Raw genomic sequence first — 27,110 nt, forward strand, 5'->3', positions numbered from 1 at the left:
TATTATATGAACAGATTTGTGTGTTAGTATAGTAGAGGTTTCCTTCTGGTGTGCCAGGGCATATAACATAATGGGTTGTAGGTGGGCTGGGATACTATTCTTATTAACTAATCCTCAAGGCAGTTGTCTGGGCCAAGGATCACTTAGGCTTTTAATTAGTCTCTTTTGGTCAGAGTAGCCTTGTCTGTTTACTTCACATGCTTTATAAATATTGTGACTTTCCAAATGTACTATGGCATGAAAACGCTATAGAAATGTGTGTATAAGATAAGTAGAGTGTGACCATTTAAAAATGTTTTATAGTAATCTTGGCCATCAGTTATCAAACTTTATGATCTCAGAACCTCTTTATGCTCTTAAAAGTTATTGAGTACTCTACAAGATTTTGTTTATGTGGTTTATGTCTATTGGTATTCACTATACCAGAAACTAAAACTGAGAAACTCAAGTACAGTCATGTGCTGCATAAGGATGTTTTGATCAGTGACGGACTATATACAACAGTGGTGCTGTAAGATTATAATAGAACTGAAAAATTTCTATCACCAGTGACATCTTGATGATCCTCACTTTGTGTAGGCCTAAGCTAATGTGTTTCTGTGTGTGAGGTTTTAATTAACAAGTTGAAAAAATGAAAATTTTAAAAATAGAAAAAGCTTATAGAATAAGGTTATAAAGACAATGTTTTTGTGCAGCTGTACAGTGTGTTTGTGTTTTAAGCTAAGTGTTGTTATAAAAGAGTCAAAAAGTTAAATGTAAAGTTTATGAAGTAAAAAGTTACAGTAAGCTAAGGTCAACTTATTATCGAAGATTTTTTTTTTTTTTTTATAAAACAAATGTAGTGTAGCCAAAGTGAACAGTGTTTATAAAGTCTACGGTAGTACAGTAACATCCTAGGCCTTCACATTCACTCATTACTCACTGACTCAACTAGAGCAACTTCCAATCCTGCAGTCTCCTCTTTAGGTATACAGTTATACCACTTTTTATATTTTGTACAGTAGTTTTTACTGTATCTTGTCTGTGTTTACATATACACACCAACACTTACCATTGTGTTTCAGTGGACTCCAGTATTCAGTATAGTAGCATGGTGTATAGGTTGGTAGCCTAAGAGAAATAGGCTACACCATATAGTCTAGCTGTGTAGAATACTGCCTCATCTAGGTTTGTATAAGTACACTCTATGATGTTCCCACAGAATCACCTAGTGGTTCATGTCTCAGGATAGGTGTTATTAAGTGACACATGACTGCGTATATTTATTCATTTTAAAATAACAATAATAATAGAAGTTAACAGCTTAATGAAAATTAACTATATTTTCCAAAACTGTAAAATGTAGAAAGAAAAGTAGCATTATTTTAAATTTTTGCAATCTTTTTAATGTCTGGTTTAATAGAAAGCAGATTCTCATACCTGCTTCAGTAATCAATCTGCTATCATACATATTTTTGGTTTAGGCATACAAAGGGAATCCAGGCTCACATAGATATGCAGTTAGAAAAGAGAATAATATTTTAAAAGCCTTCTCAAATAATTTTTAATATTCTTTTTTGATGCTAAATTAAAACTTGACAAGCAGTAGTTTCTTTCAGTTTAGTTACAATGAAAATCTGGCATATCAATGAATTTTTATACTAGTTTTCCTGAAAATCTATTAGTGTTCTCATTTTTAATGGATTTTTTTTTTTTTACCCATGTATAATTTTATGACGTCATATATGAGTCTTTTGGAAAATAATTGATTGAGTCATGCAAATCTTCTAAATGTTGACATATTTGATTATATAATATAAAAAGAATTCATTCATTAATATTATCACTGGCATCAGAAAAGTTTTAAGTATTGGGAAATGGTCAAATTTACAGTGGAATGCAAGTTTTTCAAAATTCTAATTTTCTCTTGAAAACTTGCATTTTAGCATTGGCAATAAATTACATTCAGTTGTTTTCCTTTGTGTAGGAAGCTTACTTTCATTTTTGAGAAAATGTCAGATATCCCATTCTGAATAATCAATTTGTCTTTAGTCATTCTTTTAAATCAAAACAGTGTTACATAGGAAGCCTCTTCACTAGCAATTTTATGCATACTTTTATAAAATTTTTATAAAATACTTTTATACATACATTATACATACTTCCCCTTTTGTCACACAGAATATTAGAAAAGATACATATGATATGAAATTTACAAAACTAATAATTTTTATTGCTTTACTTAAGGACATTCTTAAGTGAAGGTGGCTTTGTGTTGTTGTTGTTGTTTGTAATTGTGCTTGTGTGACAGTGAAGAATACGATAATTACTAATTCATTTGACACTATTAGCTTGATTTGTGCTAAGGCACCAGCAGTTGTACCCACCATTGCTTTTGCACCATCAGTACAAATGTCAACAGAATAAGAAAGGCAAATAATAGCTAAGTATTATCATGAAAATAATTTTGACCATGTGGGCCCCCTGAGTGTCTGGGACTTCTAGGACTCCATATGTTATACTTTATTGATGGGCGATTCTTTGAGGAAGTATGGAGGGTAAGGGAACACAGACATTATGTCTCGTCTACCAGCATCCTTTATCCTTGTCTGTCTTAAACTCTTTCTGCCACATACTATTAATACCTTTTTTTTTGAGGGGAGGGAGGGTGGGTGTCACAAGTTATGTATTTACTTTCATATTTCTTGACCATTTTCCTATTGTCTTGCCTCTTTACTGCTTCCTCTGCTGTTTCCCTTTACAAAAGTTTCTTAACCTCAATATCTTTTATATTACCTAATTTGGTATCTTTTTTATTACAATATATTTCATATTTCAGAGTCACAGTTTTCTGGAAAATATTCAAAAGTGTTAGTGTAGTGCAGTGGAAAGTTGTTTAGGCTTCGATTCAGATAGATGTCATTTCAAAAAACCCTACTATTAGTTGTGTAACTTTGGACAATTTGTGTAAATCTTCTAAAGCTTTATTTTCTTAAGTCCAAAAATAACAATAATAATACCTTAATTTGAAAATAGAAAATATAATCCTCTGCTTGATAGGATTAGCAAAATGCCTATCATAGTACCTGGCATATAATGTGTTCAATAAAAAATACTGGCCAGTAGAATTAAAATTGATTGGACAGGACTATTCTTAATAATTCATTTTGTTTCTTTTATTGTCCCTTTGTGTGCGTAATTTCAGTAAAATGAACAGCAAAAAGAAAATGTTTATTAAACTTTTAATGTCCCTATACACCAAATAAAATTTTATGGTTTTATTTGTGTGGATTCTCTGAGAATGGTTATAATTTGGTTAATATGTCATCTTCATATGGAAAATTAGAGTATTATATTTCTAAACAAGAAATATATATTATATATATTATATATAAATAAGAAAAATATATATATATGTGTGCGTATATATATATATCTTCCCAGATCATACTTGCGGAAACCTAGAGACTTCCTAGAATAGTTATATTGTGTAATTATGTAGTTGAAACTCTCTGAATCCTAACACTGATTCTCTACCTCTGACATCAACTTAGTCTTTGATAACTGCTCTGCCTAGGAGAGTGGGATATGCTTGGGAAATTTTCATAAAGTTATGTAAAGCACTTACAGCACTGTGTTTTAGATTTCAGATTTATTTGGCATTTAAAATACATGTAAAAAATTGGCATGAAGTCATGATTCATTAAAACATCCTAATGATTCTTTAACACTAAAATGACAGCTGTTATATAGTAAGTTGCAAGAAAAATAGTACTCTGGACTCTATTTGGGAAAACCAGAATATGTTGAAGAGCAAATTATTTTAGAATTTCATTTGGTTATACCAAGAATTTGTTATTCTGTGATTTGGAGTTATATATTCAAATCTTAATTTTTAAAAATTGAATAATGTTTTTTAATTATATAATTGCAGATAGCCTTTATAAAGCTTCTTGGCAATGTGAAGAGTCATTTTTCTTAGTTTAAGTTACAATTTTTGTTAAACGTTTTGAGTATTTCTATGTTAGTTTGGCTTTACAACTCTGTTGAATAGGTTGTTAATAACTTGAGAAAGTTAAACTTTGAGGTAACAGATGTTTGTTACTTTTTTCTCTTTTTATAAGCTATTTGAACTGCTGGGACCTGAAGGACTTGAACTTATTGAGAAACTCCTCCAGAACAGAATTACAATTGTGGATAGATTTCTTAATTCTTCAAATGATCATAGGTTTCAGGTTCTTCAAGGTAAGAAAGTATGCAGCGGTCATTGTAATTTAAAGGAAAGATTCGTTGGTTAGCAAATGTTTTTAATGTAATTACTTTTTATTTGGCCTATTATATAATTCACTGATATTACTCTGTTAAATAGATTTTAGATATGGCACATTATGAAAAAACATAAGTGACCTAAATAGGAGGGCAGTGTTTGGGTATGGCAGTTTTTGGTAAAAGTTAAAACTACTTAGAATACACAAATTTTCTTCTTTTATTTTGCATATAGGAGGTACACTTGCAGGTTTGTTACAAGAGTATATTGTTTGATGTTAAGGTTTGGGATATGGGTTCTGTCACCCAAATGGTGATCATAGTGCTTGACAGGTAGTTGTTTATCCCTTTCCCTACTCCCTCTCGCTGCCCTTTTGGAATCCCCATTGTCTTTTGTTTCCGTCTTTGTGTCTGTGTATACCCAGTCTGTAGCTCCCACTTATAAGTGAGAACACGAGGTATTTGGTTTTCTATGTTAATTCGCTTAGGATAATGGCCTCTAGCTGCATTCATGTTGTTGCAAAGGACATCATGTAGTCATGATTAATTGAAACATTCTAAAGCTTCTTTAACTGTAAAATGACAGCTGTTATGTAGTAAGTTGTAAGAAAAATATTACTATGGACTCAACTCAGGAAACAGAACAATGCATATGTACCATGGTGCATATGTACTGCATTTTTTTATCCAATCCACTGTTGATGGGCACTGAAGTTGATTCTGTGTCTTTCCTGTTGTGAATGGTGCTGTGATGAACATGTGAGTCTGTATGTCTTTTTGGTAGAATGATTGATTTTGTAGGGGGTGTATACCTAGTGATGGGATTGCTGGGTCAAATGGTAACTGTCTTAAGGTCTTTGAGAAATCTCCAAACTACTTTTTGTAGTGGCAGGACTAATTTATATTCCCACCAACAGTATATAAATGTTCTCTGTTTTCTGTGGCTGAGCCAACATCTGTTATTATTTGACTTTTTAATCATAGCCATTCTGGCTGGTGTGAGGTGGTATCTCATTGTGGTTTTGATTTGCGTTTCTCTGATGATTAGTGTTGATGAGCATTTGTTGGCTGCTTGTATGTCTTTTATTGAGAAGTGTCTGTTAATGTCTTTTGCCCATTTTTTAATGTGGTTATTTGTTTTTTGCTTGTTGATTTAAGTTCTTTATCGATTCTGGATCTTAGGCCTTTGTCAGATACAATTATTTTCTTTTATTCTATAGTTTGTTTGTTTACTCGGTTGACAAGTGATACCTAATTAAACTAAAGAGGTTCTGCATAGCAAATTTTCTTTAAAAAGAAAATACATATATACTTACTATGGGCCAAGTAGTAGTGTAATTTCTCTCCAACTTTTTATTTTGAGAACTTTCAAACCCTGTAGTTAAAGTTACAAGAATAATACAATGATCACTGTTTACCCTTCACGTAGATTCATTAGTCATTGACACTTTGCTCTTCCTAGACCCTTTACACACACATCTACTGTTTAAATTTTTGCTCAACAATGACAGGAAGTTCTGGACATCATGATACTTTGCCTATAAAATCATTAGCACATGTCTAAGCACAATACAATTATCACACTGAGCAAATTGAACACTGATAGTATCATATATTACATATATTTTTAAATCCCAGAAAAATTAAGAAGAGTTGTCTAGGAAAAAAATTACTTTTATATAAGCTTGACTTAAAACATAGCTGATGTGAAACTCAGGTTTTAAGTGATAAATAGGAAAACAATTTTTTTTTTTACCTTTACCACAGTGTTTTTTGCCAGCCTTACAAATAGTTTTGGATTTTAAAAAAGTATATGAGCATAAGAAACTTGGCAACTGTCTTCAAACTATTCAACATCTATTCCTTCTTGCAAGTTACGTCCTCATTTTCTTACATTTATGATTATGGCACTAAAAGGAAATGATAAAAACAGCTATAATTTAAATCTAAAATTTCTGACAGATTTTCTGTTTCTTACAGATTCTCTTGATTACTAATAAATGTTCTCAGAGCCTCAAGTTCCTTTGAGATTGTAAGAAACTTGAAAAATATGAATTTAGCAACTTTGTCTGCAGGTCTCTTCATTCTTTAAGTGTATTGAACACTTCTACTCTGCCTTCATCCAAGAGCACTCCCACCTTGTAGTAGTCAGTTCTCACACTGTAAACAAAGGAGGTTTAATTGGCTCACAGTTTCACATGGCTGGAGGCCTCAGGCAACTGGTAGAAGGTGAAGGGGAAGCAAGGACCTACTTCACATGGTGGCAGGAGAGAGAAGTATGTGCAGGAGGAACTTGCCAAACACTTATAAAACTATGTGCAGGAGGAACTTGCCAAACACTTATAAAACTATCAGATCTCCTGAGAACTCAATCACTATCACTAGAACAGTATGGGGGAGACTGCCCCTGTGATCAAGTCACCTCCCACAAGCTTCCTCCCTTCACACCTGGGATTATGGGGATTACAATTCAAGATGAGATTTGTGTGGGGACACAAAGCCTAACCATATCACACCTGTTGAATAGTATATAATCAGAAATTGCAGTAAGCCAGCAAGGTTTATGAGCATCTAAAATGGGTGTCTGCCAAGGAAAATAAATGAGTTTAAATATCTAGTCCTGCAATGTAAATTCTGAGAATTTGGTATTTCATTTTGTCAGTCTCCTAAATATTAATAAAGAGATATTTACTGATACTAGCTTTTGTTTTTGAGACAGGCCTTCTCCCTCTTGCTCAGGCTAGGGAGCAGTGGCACAATCAGGGGTCACTGCAGCCTCAACCTTCTGTGCTCAAGCTATCCTCCCATCTCAGCCTCCCGAGTAGATGGGTCCACAGGTGTGCGCCACCATGCCTGGTTAATTAAAGAAAAAAACTTTTTTTTTTTTTTTTTTGGTAAAGATGAAGTCCCCCGTGTTGCCCAGGGTAGTCTTGAACTACTAGCCTCAAGCAGTCCTCCCACCTCAGCCTCCCAGAGTGTTTGGATTACAGGTGTGAGCCACAGTGCACAGCCTGATTCCAGCTTTTAATAGTAGTAATTTATTAATGTAAAGTTTAATATAAGTCCAGCTTTACATATTTTTTGGAAACTGTAGATGATGAGTTTTATTTATGTTTATTATGTTGATTTCATAAGTTTTATTCTATTAGGATAGCTTCTTAGAATCAATACCCTTTTCATATCAGTGTATTCTGACATTGCTATAAAGAAATACCTGACACTGGGTAATTTATAAAGAAAAGAGGTTTAATTGGCTCACAGTTCTGCAGGATGTACATGAAGCATTAGTAGCTTTTGCTCCTGGGGAGGCCTCAGGAAGCTTCCAGTCATGGCAGAAGGCAAAAGGGGAGCAGGCATCTTACATATCAGGAGAAGGAGCATGAGAACAAGGGGGAGGTGCTACCCATTTTTAAACAACTGTTCTAAAAGGATACAAGCCTGTACATAGTTCTTCAGAATAACTTTGTGTTAGAATTACTGTTAAGGATATTCATTTCATTTTTGCATGTCAGTCTCTACAGTTAACCTAACCCAGCAAGGAGAACCATACATTTAAACATTCACTGCTTTACAACTTGATTTTTTGAAATAGCCTATTATACTCAGCCTTACAGGATTCCAGTATGTTCTAATTAGGACCTTTTAAGCTTTCTATGAGGTAGACATATTTTCTTCTTATAATTTTAATTTTATTTAGATGATCATAAGTATGTATAGTATTTTGTTACTGTCACATTTGCTTAAAATGTTAATTACATTAGCATAGCATTTAGTATGTCACCTAAAGTATTTACAGTTTTATGCTTAAAATCTTTAACATTCGTTTCTGATAAACACATTTTTAAACATTCGGCTCGATATCTGTGTTGCTGATTGTGTAATTTTGCAGATAAGTTAACTTTTATGAAGAGTTCAGAGTACATGTAAAAATTGGCAGAATGTTGCATTCTTTTTCTAACACTGAACGCTAATTATAAATTCTGTTATAGTAGGTATGTAATACTTAATTGGAGAACAAGAAATAAAAAACTTAGGAAAATGCTTATTTCAGAACTGTAAAATTTAGTCCTAATATAGATGAGATTTTATTTTATTTCGTAATTCTGAGACATATTTTCCTTTTTAAGGCTTATAAAGCCATTGTAGAAGTTTTCCCTATGATTGAGATTTTAATGACTTATATCCAGAATCATGTAATGGATCAGTAACAATTGTCTGAGAATTGTGAAGATTCGACTTAGAATGAATTAGAAAGCTAATTTTCCCATCTTGATGCTATGTTTAATTCCTTCTCTGTTCTGTATTGGATGTTGGAATATGATAAAATAATTTGCACTGTGCTCTGTTAGGGTATGGACCAAGTTTCATTCTTCATTGTCCTCCTAGCCTAGCTGCAGTGGCTAGAACGGAGTAGGACCTCAATGCAATAAATGCTTATTGACTTGGATTACTTTCAGCTACATTCCTTTTAGTTCCTTTAGAACTTCAGTAAGTGAAGATACTGTTGCTGTAAAGATTTAAACAAGCACAGAAGGTAATCCTGTTGGAAGAAAATTTTTGTTGAATTTTGAATTGACCAAACCACAGACCTAAAGTGTACTTTGTAAACACTGAGATTTAATTCACTTGGTTTTTCCATTTTTAAAAAAAAACCGTGTTTCCGTAAAAAGGTGGACTATACTTTTGCTTTATTTGCTTTAGTCATTGTCTCAAATATGTCTTGAACTGCCAATAAATTTTATGTAATCTATAAATAACTAAGTAGTAACATATGTGCAACTTAACTGCTTAAGGTCTATTACATGGAGAAAAGTTATTTCTAATAGGGAAAGAGTTTGTTTTTTTACTATATTAACAGTAAACACTAATTAGTATTGATAATTATTATATTTATTGAAATTATATAAACAAATAATTTCAAATGATAAAATTGAATTTTTAGGTTCCTAATGTTATATGTAAGAATTTTTAATGTGAATGACATTGAACTGTTTAGTCTGTAGGAAGAAAATACTGCTGACTTTTCTTAAACTACCATGTAATTTTATTTAGATACTGTGATTTTTAAAAACTCACCTTAAAACATGTAATTGAATGTGCCAGCTTTAAAAAATGAACTGTTAGAGCATTATATGTTGTGGGGTGGAGGAAGGAAATGGTTTTCATGAAGATTAAATCATATTCAGATTTATAAAACGTTGTGTGTCTTACATTTGCTTCTTAGACAATTGTAAAAAAATTTTAGGAGAAAATGCTAAACCCAATTATGGTTGTCAAGTCACTATTCAGTCTGAACAAGAAAAGCAGTTAATGAAACAATATCGCCGTGAAGAAAAAAGAATTGCCAGACGAGAAAAAAAGGCTGGAGAAGATTTAGAAGTTTCAGAAGGACTTACGTGCTTTGATCCTAAGGAATTGCGGATACAGAGGTAATAAAAGAAGCTGAAAAACACTTGTGTTGTAATTGCTGCTTTTACATATCATTATCATTTTTTAGTTTAGTCTCAGCAGTATAGATGATTTTTACTTAAAGTCACATTTTCTTCATAGAAGTTTGTTTTATGAATACCTGATTTTCTGGGATAAGAAAGCAATGGTCTGCTTAATTATAATATTCTTGGTCACATCCAGGTAGATAAGAAATTTAGATTATAGAAGTAAGAAATTTAGATTATAGAGGTAAGCTATTTTTAGGTGCTGTGTACACACCACTAGGTTAAGATTTATATAGCTTACATAAATTTATTTGAGATACATTTTATTTCTATGCTTAACGTACCTTTTTAAAAATGTTGTTATTTAGAAGTAGGAGAAAAATGAAATATAAGCATTATTTTACTTGATTCTTTAAATACTGAAACACATTTCAAAAAGGAAATGTATACCTTGTTAAATAAACATCTTTGAATTGTGAAAAAACAAAATTAGAAAGAACAGTAAATCAAACTTACCAGGTGGTGTTATCTATAAATAATATCTGAAAATGTGCTGAATCCTATTTTGTCACCCAGAAGATTTCAGGATTCCTAAAATCTTCCTTTGTGTAGTTTGATTTCTTCTTTTTTATGGTGGAAGGCTACCTCCCAATATTTTTTATAATTACATTGTTTTATTGTATGCATTACCTTTAAACATAAAAATTTCAAATTAGGCCTATTTTTATATTTACAGAGAGCAGGCACTTCTGAATGCTAGAAGTGTTCCAATTCTGAGCAGGCAGAGAGACGCAGACATTGAAAAAATACATTATCCCCATGTGTATGATTCCCAGGCTGAAGCCATGAAAACATCAGCATTTATTGCTGGTGCAAAGGTATGTCATTGTTATATAACTACTGTTGAATACTATGTCTATTCTAAAGAAATGATGTGTAGATTTTCCCTGTTTCCTTCATGAGTCTAACACTAGTTGACTATGCTAAATTTTATTTTAAAGTATTGGGGAAAATGACGTAATGTGGTGTATGTAAAGCTCCTGACATATAGTAGATATTCAGAACATATATGTTTCCCTCCCTTTTATTATTTCTGCAGTTTGTATTTTTGAGTTTTATCAGTTGCCTCGCTGCTTGGCTAAACTTTATACTGTATGTTGTACATTTTCCTAATTATATGAATACATTTGTATTCAGGTGTACCATCTGATTAGTGTATACTTTAAGATTTGTCAACATACTGTGGCCTGTGTGTTACGTAAAATACCTGATATGTTAGTGCTTTGTGTGAGTGGTTTTTTGCATTTGTTTTTGTTTTATTTAGATTTGTTTTCTTTTAAATTAGCTAAGTTTATTTACCAGTGCTTTGTTATAAAACAAGTGGTGTTTTCTCTCTCTCTCTCTCTCTCTCTCTCTCTCTCAAGAATATTTACCAGAGCAAGTGTTTTATTTTTTATTATTACTGGATTTTTATTGTTGATGTTTGTAGATGATTTTGCCAGAAGGAATCCAAAGAGAAAATAACAAGCTTTATGAAGAAGTAAGGATTCCCTACAGCGAACCAATGCCACTCAGCTTTGAGGAAAAGCCAGTTTATATCCAAGACTTAGATGAGGTGAGATGAGCCTTTTACAGAGTTGATAGTTTTGAGGCTTGGTATGTGGTATGAATGAATTTATACTGGAAAAATTGTTTTAAAACATTATTAGTTGGCAAATATAGTACAGACATACATAGTTGGTTACTAGACAATTATAGTAGGAGAGTTTAAATTTAAAAAAATATACACTATATCATACATTAAACAAATGTGTGTATATTTTTGTGCATATATTTCTGTGTTTCATGTTTTTTTTTCAGCTAAGATTTTGGTTTAACTTATGTACACTGATTTAAATAAGATGTTAAAGGATTTGTTTATTGTATTGATTATATCAAATGATCAACCTATAGTAAAAGAGAATACATGGGGGGGCGCAAATTCTAAGTAGCTTTAAGAATTTATTTTTTCGGAATTTTAAAATTTTGAATTATGTTTGACCTGTGGAAAACTGGCATGAATATTACTATCTTTATATCCTTCACTTGGATTCACCATTTGTTAAAATTTTGTCACATTTGCTCTATTTCAAAATATAATATTTTAGTTTATGTTAAAGTATTCATATTATTGAAAGTTAATCTTTTCCGTATCAAAATTAAGTTGCTGTGGTTTTTCAGATATGTTCTTATAGAATCATTCGGAAATAACAAAAAATAAAGGCAAGCAAAAACAGCAGCATAAAGCATCATAAAGAATACTCTAGCCTGGGCGACAGAGCAAGACTCTGTCTCAAAAAAAAAAAAAAAAAAAAATACCCACAGCCAACCAAAATGAACTTCATTCTGTGTATAGGTGTCCATATGTATTTTCTTTTACAAAATGGAATTACATCATACCTACTGTTTTGTGTGTGTATATATAGTTATATGTGTCTTTCTGTATCAGTAAACATATTTCTGCAGTATCAATTTATCACTACATACTATTCCATTTTATGCCTTTATTCTAAAATAACTTATTATTGTTATAGTTTGAAGTTGTTTTTTACAATAAGTTTTTATAGTAGAATAAAATTCTAGTTATATCTTGTATATCAGAAGTACTCGTAGAACTTTTTAATAATCCAAGTGCCTTGCTACTATTTAAGTCCTAATCTCTTCGAAGAGGTCCAGGTAACAATATTTTGGGAATGATTTTTTGAAGCTCTATGGGTGATTCTAAAATACAGCCAGGACTGACAGCCAATAAAATTAAATAATTATAATACAATTGTTATAAACCTTATCAATCATTATAAGCAGTATCATCAAGATTTATTAAGTTTTATGTATTAAATATTTAATATAATTTTTTTTTTTTGAGAAGGAGTTTCACTCTTGTTGCCCAGGCTGGAATATAATGGTACGATCTCGGCTCACTGCAACCTCTGCCTCCTGGGTTCAGGCAATTCTCCTGCCTCAGCCGCCTGAGTAGCTGGGTACAGGTGTGCACCACCACACCCAGCTAATTTTTGTATTTTTGGTGGAGATGGGGTTTCGCCATCTTGGCCAGGCTGGTCTTGAACTCCTGACCTCAAGTGATCAGCCCACTTCCACCTCCCGAAGTGCTGAGATTACAGGCGTGAGCCACCACACCTGGTCTAAATCTTTAAATTTTTAAAAAAGCATCATTGACATTTATTTAAATTAATAATGAATGAAGCAGGCTTTTTAACTTTTCTATCATAATTATTTCTAAATAAGTATTTTGTTCATTTTTATTTGGATTATTGGAGTAAAAGAGTTTTTCTGAGTAGGTTAATTCCCTCTGCCACTGTAGTGTCCATATCTTATGTAATCTAATATATTCATAGACTCTGTGGATTAGGATGTGGAGATTTTTGGTGGGCATCATTATTCTGCCTACCACACGTGTTGTAGATGACCAGTTTTTTTTTTTTTTAACTATTCACCTATTGAAGGACATTTATTTTACTGATAGTTTTTGGTGATTACAAACTGTATTCGTCTGCCATAAAAAAGACCACAGACCAGGTGACTTAAAGAGCAGAAACCGATTTTCTCACAGCTCTGGAGGCTAAAAGTCACAGATCAGGTGGTTGCTAGCAAATTTTGTTTCTGGTGAGGATTTCTTCCTGGCTTGCAGGTAGTTACCTTCTGCCTTCTTCTTGTGTTCGCACATAGCCTCTTTTCTGTGTGTGTATGAAGAGAGACCTCTGATGTTTCTTCCTCTTTTTTCAGGGTCCCCAGCCCTATCAGGTTAGGACCCCACCCTCATGACTTCATTTAACCGTAATTACCTCCCTAAAAGTCCTATCTTTAAAACAGTCACATTGAGGGGTAAGGGTTTCAGCATACAAATTTTGAAGGGCATAGTTCTTTCCATAACACAGATAAAGCAGTTATAAACCTGGTATGCAGGTTTTTGTGTGAATATAAGTTTTCATTCTGTTTAATAAATGTCCAGGAATGCATTTCCTGGGTCATATTGAAACTGCATGCTTAGGTTTTTAAGGTACTACCAAACTGTTTTCTAGAGTGACTGTATCATTTAACATAGCCATGAGCAATTTGATGATATAATCCAGTTTCTCCACATACTAACCAGCATTTGGTGTTGTCACTGTTTTTTATTTTTATTGTAGCCACTTATATTTGTATTTTTATATATTGTTTATATTTTTATTTTAGCCATCTGATTGTAGTGATTTCTCATTGTGGTTTTAATTTGTACTTTTCTAATGGCTAATAATAATTGGGGAGTAATACATTTAAGTGAAATTTGTCATTATAAGTAAGTAAACCATTTGCTGTCATATTACTGTAGATATTGATCCTGCCAGACATCATAAGCTTGAGTAATAATACAGACCCCAGGAGGAAAAACAGACATTAACAGAATGTCATATGGTTTAGTAGATGTTTCTTTTGTCTTGGATCTTTTTTTTTTACCAGGTAGGATCTTTTATGTGTCAGAGAAAGTGCTATTGAAGATGAAGGTCTGTCATTTTTCACTGAGATCATAATTGCATGCTATTCCTAACTGTCCTAAGATGCTTTTATGTCCTTTTACTGACTGTCACATTGGATAAGTTTAATAACTTCTGTAATTTGATCAAAAACTTAAGGATAATTTTAAAATTTTAGAATCACATGCAAAAATACCATTAATGTCATTAAATGGGTTTTGTACTTTCTTGGAAAGGGAACAGTGTAAAAAATGTAGATGCGTCTCTTGATTCGTCAAGAGTCACTCAGTTGGAACTTTTAGAAATCTAAGTCAAAGCAAGCAAAGGTGACAATTTATGCCTTTTCTACCTGGATTGTCCAGAAGTAAAACTGCCTGTGTGCCCAGCTTGGACATATAGGCTCAGATGATGTCATCAGATTTTTTTCTCCTCTTTATTTCTTTTTCTTTCTTTATCTCCATTTCCTTTTTTTTCTTTTTCCTCCCCTCTTTTCCTCCTTTCTCTTACCCACCCCCTTTGGTGTTTCTCTTATGATTTTTCATCCCCTGATTCCCAGATAGGCTTTCTCCATATTACCAGGGAAAAATGTATGGCAGCAGCAGCAAACATAACTGTTTCTCCATACTATAGTCCCAGAAGCAATGGGGATTTTTTTCTAACCAGTTCTGCCAGGAAAACAAAAAAACCTCCTAGGATGAACTCTGATTTTCCTGACTTAGGTCACCAGTTCATTTCTGAACCAATTCCTTTCCCTGTGATGTGATGTGAGTGAGGTTCTTACTGACACACGGCTGCTCACTTGTGTATCCTCATTATCAGCTCCCCATGAGCCACTAGGAGTCAAAGGGGAGTTTCCCAAAGGAAAGGAGGGTGCTAATATTACCCTTAAAAGTAGGATGAGAAAGATGCTAAGAAGACAGAACTATGTCTTTTGATATTTTTGGTGAGAAACTCAGGTTTACTTCTTTGTTGGTGTTAAATATGTTGATTTCTGTCTATTTCTACAGTTGGGACTTCGATTTTTTAAGAGTCAGTAGAGTGTTGTTCAGCAAAAATGGACTACTGACCCAAAGATAATACTTGGTTTAGAAAAGTAATATAAAAGATGCATATAATATTTCATTTTAAAATTTAAGAAAATTGAGTCCTATAAAATCTGATTGTAAAGAATTTAAGATTTAAGTTTTCTATGAGCCTAGCTTCTTGAATCCTGTGCTTATAGGCGAAGTTCTGGGAAAATAAAGAATAGAATATTATCTCTTATCTTAAGTTACTCACTGTAGTGTATCTGTTCCATTTCCATGGACATAAGTGGTACAGTTGGGTTATGTTGTACAAAGTTCTATGGCAGCCGAAAAGGCAGACTAAAGAGATCAAGGAAGAAGCTTTCATGAAGGATAATGTTGAAGGCATACACTTTTGCCAGATAGACAAAGCAGGTAGAGGTGTATGCCAAACAAAGGTTGTTGCATGAAATTGCTGTTACCTTTGGACATCAAGCCCTTCAGTCTTATTAGCATGTAGGCCATATGTGGAGAGCGCCAGGAAATGAGTCTGGAAGAAGACAATTGCCTGCACATGAAGGGCTTTGAAAGACCATACTAAAAAGTTTAGACTCAGTATTGTGGGAAATAGGCGAGTAAATGATCAGGTGTTTTCACTTAAAGGAATTGCTCTGGCTGCAACACAAAGTTGAAGGTTAAGAGTAGAACTGCTGCAATAATTCAAGGAAGAAAAGCTACAAGCCTAAATTAAGAAAGGGGCAGCCTATATATACAGAGGACAACTGAGAGAAATTTAGCTGCTAGTGTATGTAAGACCTGATGACTGATTAAATAGGAGGGGATAAGGCAGAGAGAAGAGTTTAGAATGAGATATAGGTTTTTTGTTTTGAGCAGTGTTGGTGAGTGATAGTGCCATTTACTAAGGTGAGGAATAGGAAATAGGAAAAACTTCTGTGCATGTTCAGCATACAGTGTTGGTTAGGAGCAAGACCCCTGAATCTAGGCTGAGTTTCAGTCTTCACTATCCCACATTCTGTCTGCCAGACTTTAGGCAAGTTGCTTACCTTTCTGCAACCCATGATTCAAATTGCCAGGTGAGGCTAGGCTTGTATCAAGGAAATTTAGTATTTGCCAAATTAAATTAGAAATTTAATTTTTGCTCCATTTAATTTGTGCCACATTTGTGTTTCCTTCCTCTTGAAATTTATGAAATCATCTTTGCTATGATGTCTGTAAATTTAAAAAAATGGTAAATTCAATTTTTAGTTTCAAACTTCATAATTTATTAATATTTACTGATATGATCTCTTAAAAAGGCTGTGATTTCAAGGCCATGGTTCTGATGAAATTGATGGCATGTGTGACAGTATAGTAAACAGCCTTGTGGGATGCTTTAGAAAAAGGCTTTTTAATTTGGGGAATGCCTGGGTTTTAGTGACATTTCATTATCTTCAAAGTGATCTCATGAAAAGGATCCATACTCTGAAGTATTTTTCTGGATGCTTCTATGACTTTCTTGCCTTCATGATTTGATTGAATCAAAGTATGTTGATATAACAAAAAGACATGGGGAGCCAAATAGTACAGGTTTGTCCATTTGTTTGCTCAATGATGTTATTCAGAACCCAGCTTGTTGATGTCTTTCTACTCTCCTATCCTCATTTTTTTTTGGCTTTTCCTCAAATTAACTCTCATCATGACTGTTATTCCAGGGTCACTGTGCAAAAAAAGTCCAGTAAGAAATAAGGACTGCATTTTCTTGTGTCTATTTTAAGAGTGAGGAAGTATTTTCCAGGACTCAAGGGAAACAAGTTTGCCATGTTTGGCTTGGTGAAACACATGATTTTGTGAAAGAGGCCAGATTTTTCTGAATAAAAACATGGATTTTCATTAGAGAAAACAAAATGAAACAGTGATTGTGTGTGGACAACTAACACTGTCTATTATAGGATGTGTCAGAACAAGGTTACTGGGATCATTGTAGGCTATGGCTGTTAATGAAGACTTCTTGTAGAACATGAGACTTGTATTGTTTCTTGACTGCTTAGTCTGTGGGCATCGATCTTCATCTGAAACAGTGATATCAACTAAACAATTGTTTCCTTAATAGAGCTGTTTTGGGGTATACAGAGAAAATAATAACTCTTGACTTCATGTTGCAAATTTTGTATGGAACTGTCATGAAATGTTGGGGATTATGTCTTATCTGTGACATTTTTTATAGAGAATCTTCAAAATTAAGTTTTGTATAAAAACCTGGTGACTGTCAAGAAGGCCATGATTTCATGTGTTAGAGTATTATTTAGAGTGCAACTATGGAAACTGTAAGGAAAAGCTTTTAAAATTCTCAGTTTATTCTTGAAAGTAATTGGGGATTTTTGATACATTCAGTGTGGTACATGCTTTTAATAATTATTATTTTCTGTTTGGGGTATCAATAGATGCTTAATATGTTTAAAAATGATATATTGGATAATCTTCCTTATAAAATTATAAATAAGATTTTTATCAATTTTTGACTCTCAGCAATTATTTAAATTATTAAAAAAATAATGTTTACTTGTTATGAAAATGCTTTATCATTCCAAACTATGAAATGCTCAAGTCTCATTTGAGGGGAAATACTGTCTGTCTATGCTTTCTAAGTAAGAATTCATTTTGTCTGTATGCCCAAAACCTTTTCAGGATTGCAGTACTGTATAGTCTACTGGGAACACTTGCAAACAGATAACTAGAAAAGGGCACCAGCTGCTTCAAAAATACCTGCTAAACTACAGAAAAAGTTATAACTAACATCTGCCTCTAGGAGTAATCAAAGAAATTGTTTTCTTTACAACCTACGCTTTTTTGATTTTATAGCAGGAAATTAGAATGGAGATTAAAAACTTAAGAACATTGAACTGTCCCAGAATGATAATTTTAGAACTTGAATGAATTCAGAAATCTGAAAATTAAAGAATTTAAGTTATATTGTGGAAATTTCAAATCGCTTTAGAACTGGATTTAGTCTATGTCTTTCAATATGTCAGTGAGTTGTGGTTTCACAGACCTACAACAATACACAGAAATATTTGATACTTACAGGTTGCTATTTATAGATTTTCTTCTTGTTATTTGGTTTGAAAGTACATATATATTGGTTATTGGTCATCAGTAATAATTTCTGAGCTCATGATAGATGCAAAGCATTGTGGTAGGAGTTACGGTGGATACACAGAGGTTTAGAACTATGATCCTGGCTTTAAGGAGCTTGCTATCCAGTTAGGTAGGACTGATGGGAGTTTACCCCATCACCATCTGCACATTTTGTGACACAAATCAAGTTAAATTATGCCTCTGAGTTTCAGTTTTCTTTTCAGACTATTTATTTTGATGATTACATGAGTTAGCACAGAGAAAATGTATAGCTTTTTTTGTGATATACTTTAGGTGATCAGTAAATTCTCAGCACAAGAAATGCCTATATAAACTGTACCTTCAGTTAATTTCTCACATGGATAGCTGAGTTTTGTTGTTTAATCTGGGAACCCTTCATATAAACATCATATAAACCCTGGCATATCACGTCCACCTTGACAGCAAGAGGTTTAGAGAGGACATGTTTAAATTTGATCCAGTGGTGCAAATATCAAAGTGGTTAACTAAACATAGGTTGCCTCATATAATTTTGGTAAATTTTAAATGTACCAGGGAATCAGTATGTAAAGGGATCTCAATGAATTATTAAGCAATTGGTATAATATCATGTTTTGTTACACAGCTTTCATGATTTCTTCCCCTAAATGTTTTGCTTGTCCCTTCAAATCTTTACATATTACACAAGAAGTTCAAGCAAAATATTTTTCTTATAGGGACCCCTTCTAAACCTGTATGTTTTTAACAGAAATTTTTCTGAGTAAAATATACATTGTTCTTTCCAGAGTAGATTATATTAAATTATTAAACATAGATGAATCAGAAAACCTATTCACTGTGTTGTGAATGGGTGGGACATTTGATAATAATTCTCAGTTTTGCTTATACTTAATAGACACCTGGGAACTGTTAAGAAATGTACAAATTATTATTTCCCACCCCCTGGCGAATGAATGAAAATCTCAAGTGTTGACCAGCAGCCCCTACCCTGAGCATGAGGAACCTGTTTTTAAAAGCACTGGCCACAAGTATACATATGTAACAAACCTGCACGTTATGCACATGTACCCTAGAACTTAAAGTATAATAATAATAAAAAATAAATAAATAAATAAATAAATAAACCAAAAATAAAAAATAAAAAAAATAAAAGCACTGGCCTCAGTGCATCCTTTGAGCTCATCTCCAGTTGTCTGTAACTAAGTCCTTCCCCTACTCTTTTGAGTTGTGGGTTCAGTGTATTTGGAAAGCTTATACTTTGAACTTCAGATCTCATGTAGAGAAACATAAGAGTCAACGGGATTTATAAGTTACTTCCCTAAATTTAAAGATAAGGTGACCAATCATATATATAAATGGCCTCCCCACCAAATTATTTTCTCTGCCTGCCCTCCTGTCCTCCCTGTCTTCCTTCCTCCTGTCCTTTCCTCCCCTCATTTTGTTGTGTTGCTTTATTTTTTGTTTTGTTTTTGATGTCTTTTTTGAAAGCCAGGTGTATTAAAATATCATTTGGCTACTATAAAATATACTCTTTTGGGGGTATAGTGTAGTAGATTTTGTAAATATCAACACAATCAAAAACAACATTTTCATCATGTCAAAAACTTTTCTACTGCCTCTTTTACCTCTTTCCCACTACCACCAGTTCCTGCAGACCACTGGTCTGTTTATTTTCCCTATGGTTTTGACTTTTCCAAAATATCATATAAGTATCATACAATTCCTTGTGTAATGCTTATGTATACATCATATAAGTTACTTGTATAATATCATGTAAGCGTCATGAATATTGTGAATCAGGTTTCTGTCACTTAATGTAATATATTAGAGATTCATCTATATTGCTGTATGTTTCAGTACTTGTTTTTTTTTTTCATGGCTGAAATGTATTACATTTTGTGTCTGTACTTCAATTTTTTCATTCTCCATTTGAAGTACTTTTAGCTTGTTTGCAACTTTTGCTGATTATGACTTAAACTGCTATAACTGTTCGTGTGCAGTTATTTGTTTGAACATGTATTTTTGTTTTCCCAGGCTAAATGGGAATGGAATTGCTAAATTGTACAGTAAATATGTATTTGTCTTTGTAAGAAACTGGCAAACTGTTTTCCAAAATGAATGGAGCATTTTGTATTTCCAACAGCAATGTATGAGTATTCCAGTCACCCTATATTTTTGTCAGCACATAATATTGTCAGTTTAAAAATTTTTAAACATTTTACTTAGTTGTGTAGTAGTACCTCATTATGGTTTTTGTTTGTGTTTCCCTAATGACCTATAATGTTTAGCAGCTTTTTGTGTCTTTACTTGTCACTCTTCTCTGGTGAGATTTCTGCTTACATAATTTGTCAAGTTTTTAATTGGGTGATTTGTTTTCCTGTTACTGAGGTTTGAGAGTTCTTTGGGTATTCTGAATACAGTCCATTTTCAGATGTGTGTTGGTAATATTTTCTCCCATTTTACGACTTGTTTTTTCATAAAATGTCTTCAGTGGAGCAAATGTATTAGTACCCTTGAAGTTCATTCTATAAACGAAAAAAAACTCAATTATGCTTTTTGGTCATATGTAAGCGATTTTTCCCTCATGCGAGGTTATTAAGATTTTCTTCGTAATTTTCTTCTGTAAGTTTTAAAGTTGTAGCTCTTACATTTAGATATATAATCCATTTTTAATTAGTTTTTATGTATGATGAAAGGTAAGGGTCAAGGTTTTTGTTTGTTTTTACATACAGCTGACCAGTTTTTCAGGCACCATTTATCGAAAAGATTTCTTTCTACAGTGATTTGTTTTTGCACGTTTGTTAAACGTTTGTTAAAAATCAGTTGACCATATACATACATATGAGCTTATTTTTGATTTCCTGCGTGTCTCTTCTTTGCCATGCTGTCTGGATTACTGAAGCTTTATAGGAAGTCTTGAAAAAAGGTGTTAGTATTTGCTTAGTCTGTTTCTTCGATTTTCCATATGAATTGTGTTGTTTTCTACAAAATTTTCTGCTGAGATTTTACTGATACTCCATTGAATCTATAGATTATTTGATGAGGATTTAAATCTTAATATCAAACCTTCCAAACCATGAAGATTATATACTTCTTCATTTATTTAAGTATTCTTTGATTTTTTTCATGATTAATTTATAATTTTTAGCATATGTTTTACAACTATTTGTTAAATTTATACCTATGTATTTCATGTTTATGTTTTCTGGTATTATTTTAAAACTCTTTCAGATTCAACCTCTAATTGTTCATTAAGTATAGAGAAATACAAGGGGGCGTCAGTTGCTTGTCAGAAGGCAGATCCTACAAGATGGAGTCATATATAACATAAAATAATCATGGGAGTGACAGCCTCTGCCATATTCTTCTATTGGTTAGAAACAAGTCACAGATCCCACCACGCTTGAGGGGAAAGAACTAAACTAGGGCATGAACACCAGGAGGCAGGCATCTGGGATTATTTGGGCTAACTTTAGGGTCTGTCCGCCACTTAAAATCTTACTTTGCACATTTACATTTCCAGACCATCTAAAACTGATATTTCAATATGATGTAAGATAAAGATTTAAATTCATTTTTAAAATATAGATAATCAGTTACTCTAGCACCATTTTGACCCATTTTTAAGACTCAATTTCATCCCTGTTAGAAATCAAGTGTGTATAAGTATGCCTCTGGTATATCATTTTAAGTGTGGTTTCAAAGTTTTATAGCCTAAAATTATTTAATTGGTATTACAAACAGTCTTGGCTGAGATTGTAGGATCTAACTTCTGATAAACAGCTGCACCTCTAATCATGGCAATAAAACTGAAGCTAAAGAGTCTCTGTTAAATTCTGTTGAATCCCACAATGAAAATGTCATTTTTAGTTTCTTGGCTGATATTTATGGTAATAATTGGTTTCAGCTCTGACTTGAACCTTTAAATTACTTTTACTAGTTTGCTCAAAATCTTTGCAAAGGATAAAATATTTGGGTACTTGTATGGTCAAGTCCACAAAATATTACAGATGTTGAATCAAGGGTAATTATTTAATTTAAATTTGTTATAGTTCATATGACTTTAAACTTTCCAAACTGATTAAATAATGCAAGAATGTCATTTTAAATGTGTATCTCCTTAAACAAGGGAATTTCATTATTAGAATCCTCAATGGAAATTTTTGGAAGACATTATTTCCACCAGCATAATATCTAACACTTAATTTAATATGATAACATACCAAGAGCATGTGTATGAATGTGACTATTGGCATAGCACCCTAAAGAAGGTGTTTCAGAGTGACATCTGACATGTTGAGTTATTGTTAAGAGTGTCCTGGTGAAAACCAGATGTACAATCTGAATGGTTTGTCAGTAGAACTTTTTATGATTGTGCAGTCCAAGTTCTGTTTCTCTTTTAAAATCCCCCATTGAGAATTTTGTGTTTTTTCTTCAGTTTTCCTAAACATTCAACTTTTGCTCAAATCATACCTCTCCTGGGAATTAGGAGGGCATCCTACCCTCCCAAGAAGAGAGTATACCTCTCTGACTCTAATTATATCTGAAATTCTTGTTAAACATGGTATTGCTATTGTTTCTTTTTTCTCTCATGTGTTTTGTCTTCAAGGCCAGTAATAACTTCCTATTTATCATTTTACCATCAGGCTGTGAAGTATATTTAGAAGGTCCATCTGTATTTAGCTGACATTTGTTTTTGTTATGCTTCTTAGATAGACTTTTCTGTATGAGAAGTTTTAGGAATTAACACTTACAGGCATATTGAGTATTGTCATATTTTAAACAGTGTAAATGGGCTGGGCATGGTGGCTCACACCTGTAATCCTAGCACTTTGGGAGGCCAAGGCAGGAGGATCACTTGCACCCAGGACAAGACCAGCCTGGGCAACGTAGTGAAATCCCATTTCTAAAAATATTTTTTTAAATTAAAAAAATTAGCCAGGCATGGTGCTGCATGCCTGTAGTCCTAGGTACTCAGGAGGCTCATGTGGGAGGATCACTGGAGTCCAGGAGTTTGAGATTGCAGTTAGCTGATGATCATGCTACTGCATTCCAGCCTGGGCAGCAGAATGAGATCCTGTCTTTAAATTAATAAATGATTAAATGAGTGAATGGGTGGTGTAAATGCATTCATTTAAGTAGCATAAAAATATATGAATAATGCATTGCAATTTCTAATTAATTTGGGTGGGCTTTCTTACTGCTTTCTTCATATGTAATACAATTTGGCTGAGTTTCATTTTATAAAATAAGTAACTTTATTTTCACAAAATCTAACAATCTCTCTTCTTTCAAAGATTTAATATTAGGTTACTCTTTTGAGGTGCTTTGTTACTAAAACTTAATTTCCTCTACCCAGATCATCTGATTGAAAATGCATTTTCATCATAAAACATTAAAATATATGAGTCTTCAATGAAGAGAAAACAAGTGTCCATGTACTGTCTTTCATATCTCTTAATAAAATTTAGTAATTTTTCAGTGCACTTTCAAGAGGGGGTACAAATTAGAAATTTGGTGTTTGTAAAGATGTAGAACTCTATATTACAGAATGAAAAAGAGGGTTAGTTAGTTATTTTGTATTACTACAAAAGCATTAGGTATTTCTATTTATAAAGAAATATTGTTGTGTTAATACATTGAGTCAATACAGAATAGGCCTTTTTCCTTTTGTTTGTTTTATGTAAACAGAAAAGATTTTTGTAGGGCTGGTGATAAAATTTTTCTCTTACCAAAAAATAATATCTAAAATGTAACATCTACGTTTATAATATAAAATAGAAAGTGAAAATGTCTTTACAGCCCCAACTTTAGTAGAATACTTTGATATATATCTTTGCAGAATGTTTTTGTATTAATAAAATATATTTAATTAGTTACTATTTTGTGGCATACTTTTTTTCTCTTTTAGACACATTTTTGTATAAGCAAATATATCTTCATTCTGTTTATCTACAGTGATTCATGGAGAATGTGTCATGAATTACTTGCTCCAATACCCTATTTATAGATATTCAGCTTGTGTCTGTTTTTTTTTCTTATTGTAAATGATGTTAAAGCAAGCATCTTTGTGCTTTTTTATGTATCTGATATTAAGAGTTCAGTTATTTTACTTGGATACTTTTTTGACTTGGAGTTTGGTTAAATGATGTATGCACATCTGTAATATGAATTGTATATAAGCAATATATATGAGGGTGTAAACATTACCAAGATCAATTTTTAAAAAAATCTTCAACACTCGGATGAATGAAGTAGTATCTTACTCTATTTTGCATTTATTTGATTATTAGTAAAATCATTATTTTCATTGACTGTATTTTCATATTTAGTTTTATAAATTATGTTACTTGGTTAAAAATCAGTTTTAGGAATCAAAAAATTAACCTTAAAAATAAAAGTGTAAAGTTATGAAATTAATAAGTTTTACAAGCCTTTAACTTGGACTTTTATTTATTTATTTTTTTCTTTTCTCTTTTTTTTTTTTTTGAGACAGAGCCTCGCTCTGTCGCCCAGGCTGGAATGCAGTGGCCTGGAATGCAGCGGCTGGATCTCAGCTCACTGCAAGCTCCGCCTCCCGGGTTTACGCCATTCTCCTGCCTCAGCCTCCCGAGTAGCTGGGACTACAGGCGCCTGCCACCTCGCCCGGCTAGTTTTTTTTGTACTTTTTAGTAGAGACGGGGTTTCACCGTGTTAGCCAGGATGGTCTCGATCTCCTGACCTCGTGATCCGCCCGTCTCGGCCTCCCAAAGTGCTGGGATTACAGGCTTGAGCCACCGCACCCGGCCTAACTTGGACTTTTAATTTAGACTTTGGTGTCAGATACCTGAGTTTCAATCTTTGCTCTGCAATTTACTAGCCATTTATCCTGGTTAAGTTCTTTAAACTCACCATGCCTACTTCCCCCCTCTTTAAAAGAAGGATGATAAAAAGACCTACCTCATAAATTTTCTTTGGATGCTAAGTGATATCATGCACTTAAAACATTTAAAACAAAACCTTATATGTAGTACGTGCTCAGTAAAAATGGTTGCTAAATAGATTAGTGAACAATTTACTTGCCAACTTAAGGAATATATTATCTTGTGTGTTTACCTTTAATTCAAGAGCATTAGAGATCACATTGTAGTTTTTGTGTTCAGTTAGTCTACTGACTTGTCACAAATTATGTAGTTTAGGATTGGTGTATTTAGTGAAGTAGTATGTCAGATCTTTCCTGCTTCCTTAAACGTTACAATGTGGGGGTATGTGGAAGCAAAGTTATAGTTAGAGCTCATGAAATGGGTTTCTGGTAGTCTAGTGATGAATCTAGAGATGTGCAATGTGAGCTCATCTGCTACAACGTGAGCTCTTGAGGTCAGGCCATGTTCTCAAAGCCTGACACTTGGTAGGCAGCGTTTAGTGCATGATGAAGGAGTAGGAGGATACATTTTAGATAGCAGCAACATGTGATTTAGGCTTGCATTTAATAACAGATCTGGTCCTCTGGTGAAGTCATTGAGGCTTAGATGAGACCACAGGTCTGATGTCACAAATATTGGAGGTAGAAAGAACACTTGCTGTTTTCTTCTGTAACTAAACTTTTAATTGGGAAGTCCTTTGAGGAACTAGCCATGTTAAGACCAAAAAAGAGAAGACTGGGAAGAACACTGAGTAGGGGACATATGGTGTAGAATAATTTGAAGGGGCATGAAAGAGTAATTTAACTCACTATTTTGTTTCTAAAGGGTAGAATTCAAGGAATAACGAGAAAAACTTAATATGAAATATTTATACACGAGAACTCATTTAGGCTTTTCCACTAAATCGAACATGTTTTTATCTTTTCCGTTTCTTAAAACATGTCAGTCATATTTTTTTTTGGCATAGGTGTTATCATACGGTTTCAAAAACTAGCAACCTTTACATAGCGAAAAGCCTTTTGCTTATGTCTTTGATCTTCCCAGGTCCCTGCCTTCTTTCATTAATAAGCAGTGTATTTAATTTTATGCATTCTTTCAGAATTTCTGCAAGCAAATATACATTATTATTTCCTTCCGTCCTCAAATTTGGACAATAAAATAGCGTATTATAATACTATTCTGCAACTTGCTTTTTCTTGGCCATAAAAATATCTTTTCATCTCAGAAAATAGAAAACTTCCTTATTCTGTTTTATGGAGGCATAGAATTTCATTGCATGAATATGCCATAAGTTATTCCAGTGGTACGCTATTGAGGACATTTTGATTGTTTTTAATTTTTGGTGTGACAAATAATTTGTGATTAATAATCTTATGCATACACAGTTTTGCACATGTGTAAGTATATTTTTGGATACATTTTTAAAAAGTGAAATTGCCAGATAGGCCAAAGGTTATAGGCATTCATTTGTGAGCGAAATATTTTTGTGTTCCCAAAATGAAACAGGATCATATTTTGAAAGAATGCATTTGCGTTCACTAAGAAAGTGTTTATTTGTGGCACTGGGTTTCAGACTTTTTTTTATTGAGCACATCTAAAAAATATTTTACATTGTAATTAATACACTCAAAAACAATTAAAACACAATTTTCACGAAACTGTTTTACCCTTATCACATGTGATGTATTAGTATTTTCTTTTTCTTTTCTATTCTTTAAAAACACTGATAACAATCCCTAAATTAATTTCATAACTCACTAGTAAGGCATAACCTTCTTTGTGAAATACACTGATATAGAGTTTAGTTGACCAACTCTGTTACGTATAGTACACGAAGATCCCTCGTTGGACTGTACAGTCGCCCAAGAATTTCCTATA

The 27,110-nt window shown here is 33.0% G+C and overlaps 1 protein-coding gene across 2 annotated transcripts in view; it reads left to right on the forward strand.

Moving 5' to 3' along the window:
- The window catches only part of ASCC3 (activating signal cointegrator 1 complex subunit 3), a 372,277-nt gene that overhangs the window by 76,876 nt on the left and 268,291 nt on the right, over nucleotides 1-27,110 (forward strand). For both annotated transcript variants that reach the window (XM_078001240.1, XM_015136988.3), the window contains 4 exons: nucleotides 4,104-4,224; nucleotides 9,470-9,674; nucleotides 10,417-10,558; nucleotides 11,170-11,295. In XM_078001240.1, coding sequence (XP_077857366.1) covers nucleotides 4,104-4,224; nucleotides 9,470-9,674; nucleotides 10,417-10,558; nucleotides 11,170-11,295 — 594 coding nt within the window. The remainder of the gene's footprint in view (nucleotides 1-4,103; nucleotides 4,225-9,469; nucleotides 9,675-10,416; nucleotides 10,559-11,169; nucleotides 11,296-27,110) is intronic.

This window comes from Macaca mulatta, chromosome 4 (genome assembly GCF_049350105.2).
Source record: "Macaca mulatta isolate MMU2019108-1 chromosome 4, T2T-MMU8v2.0, whole genome shotgun sequence".
NCBI classification, from domain to species: domain Eukaryota; kingdom Metazoa; phylum Chordata; class Mammalia; order Primates; family Cercopithecidae; genus Macaca; species Macaca mulatta.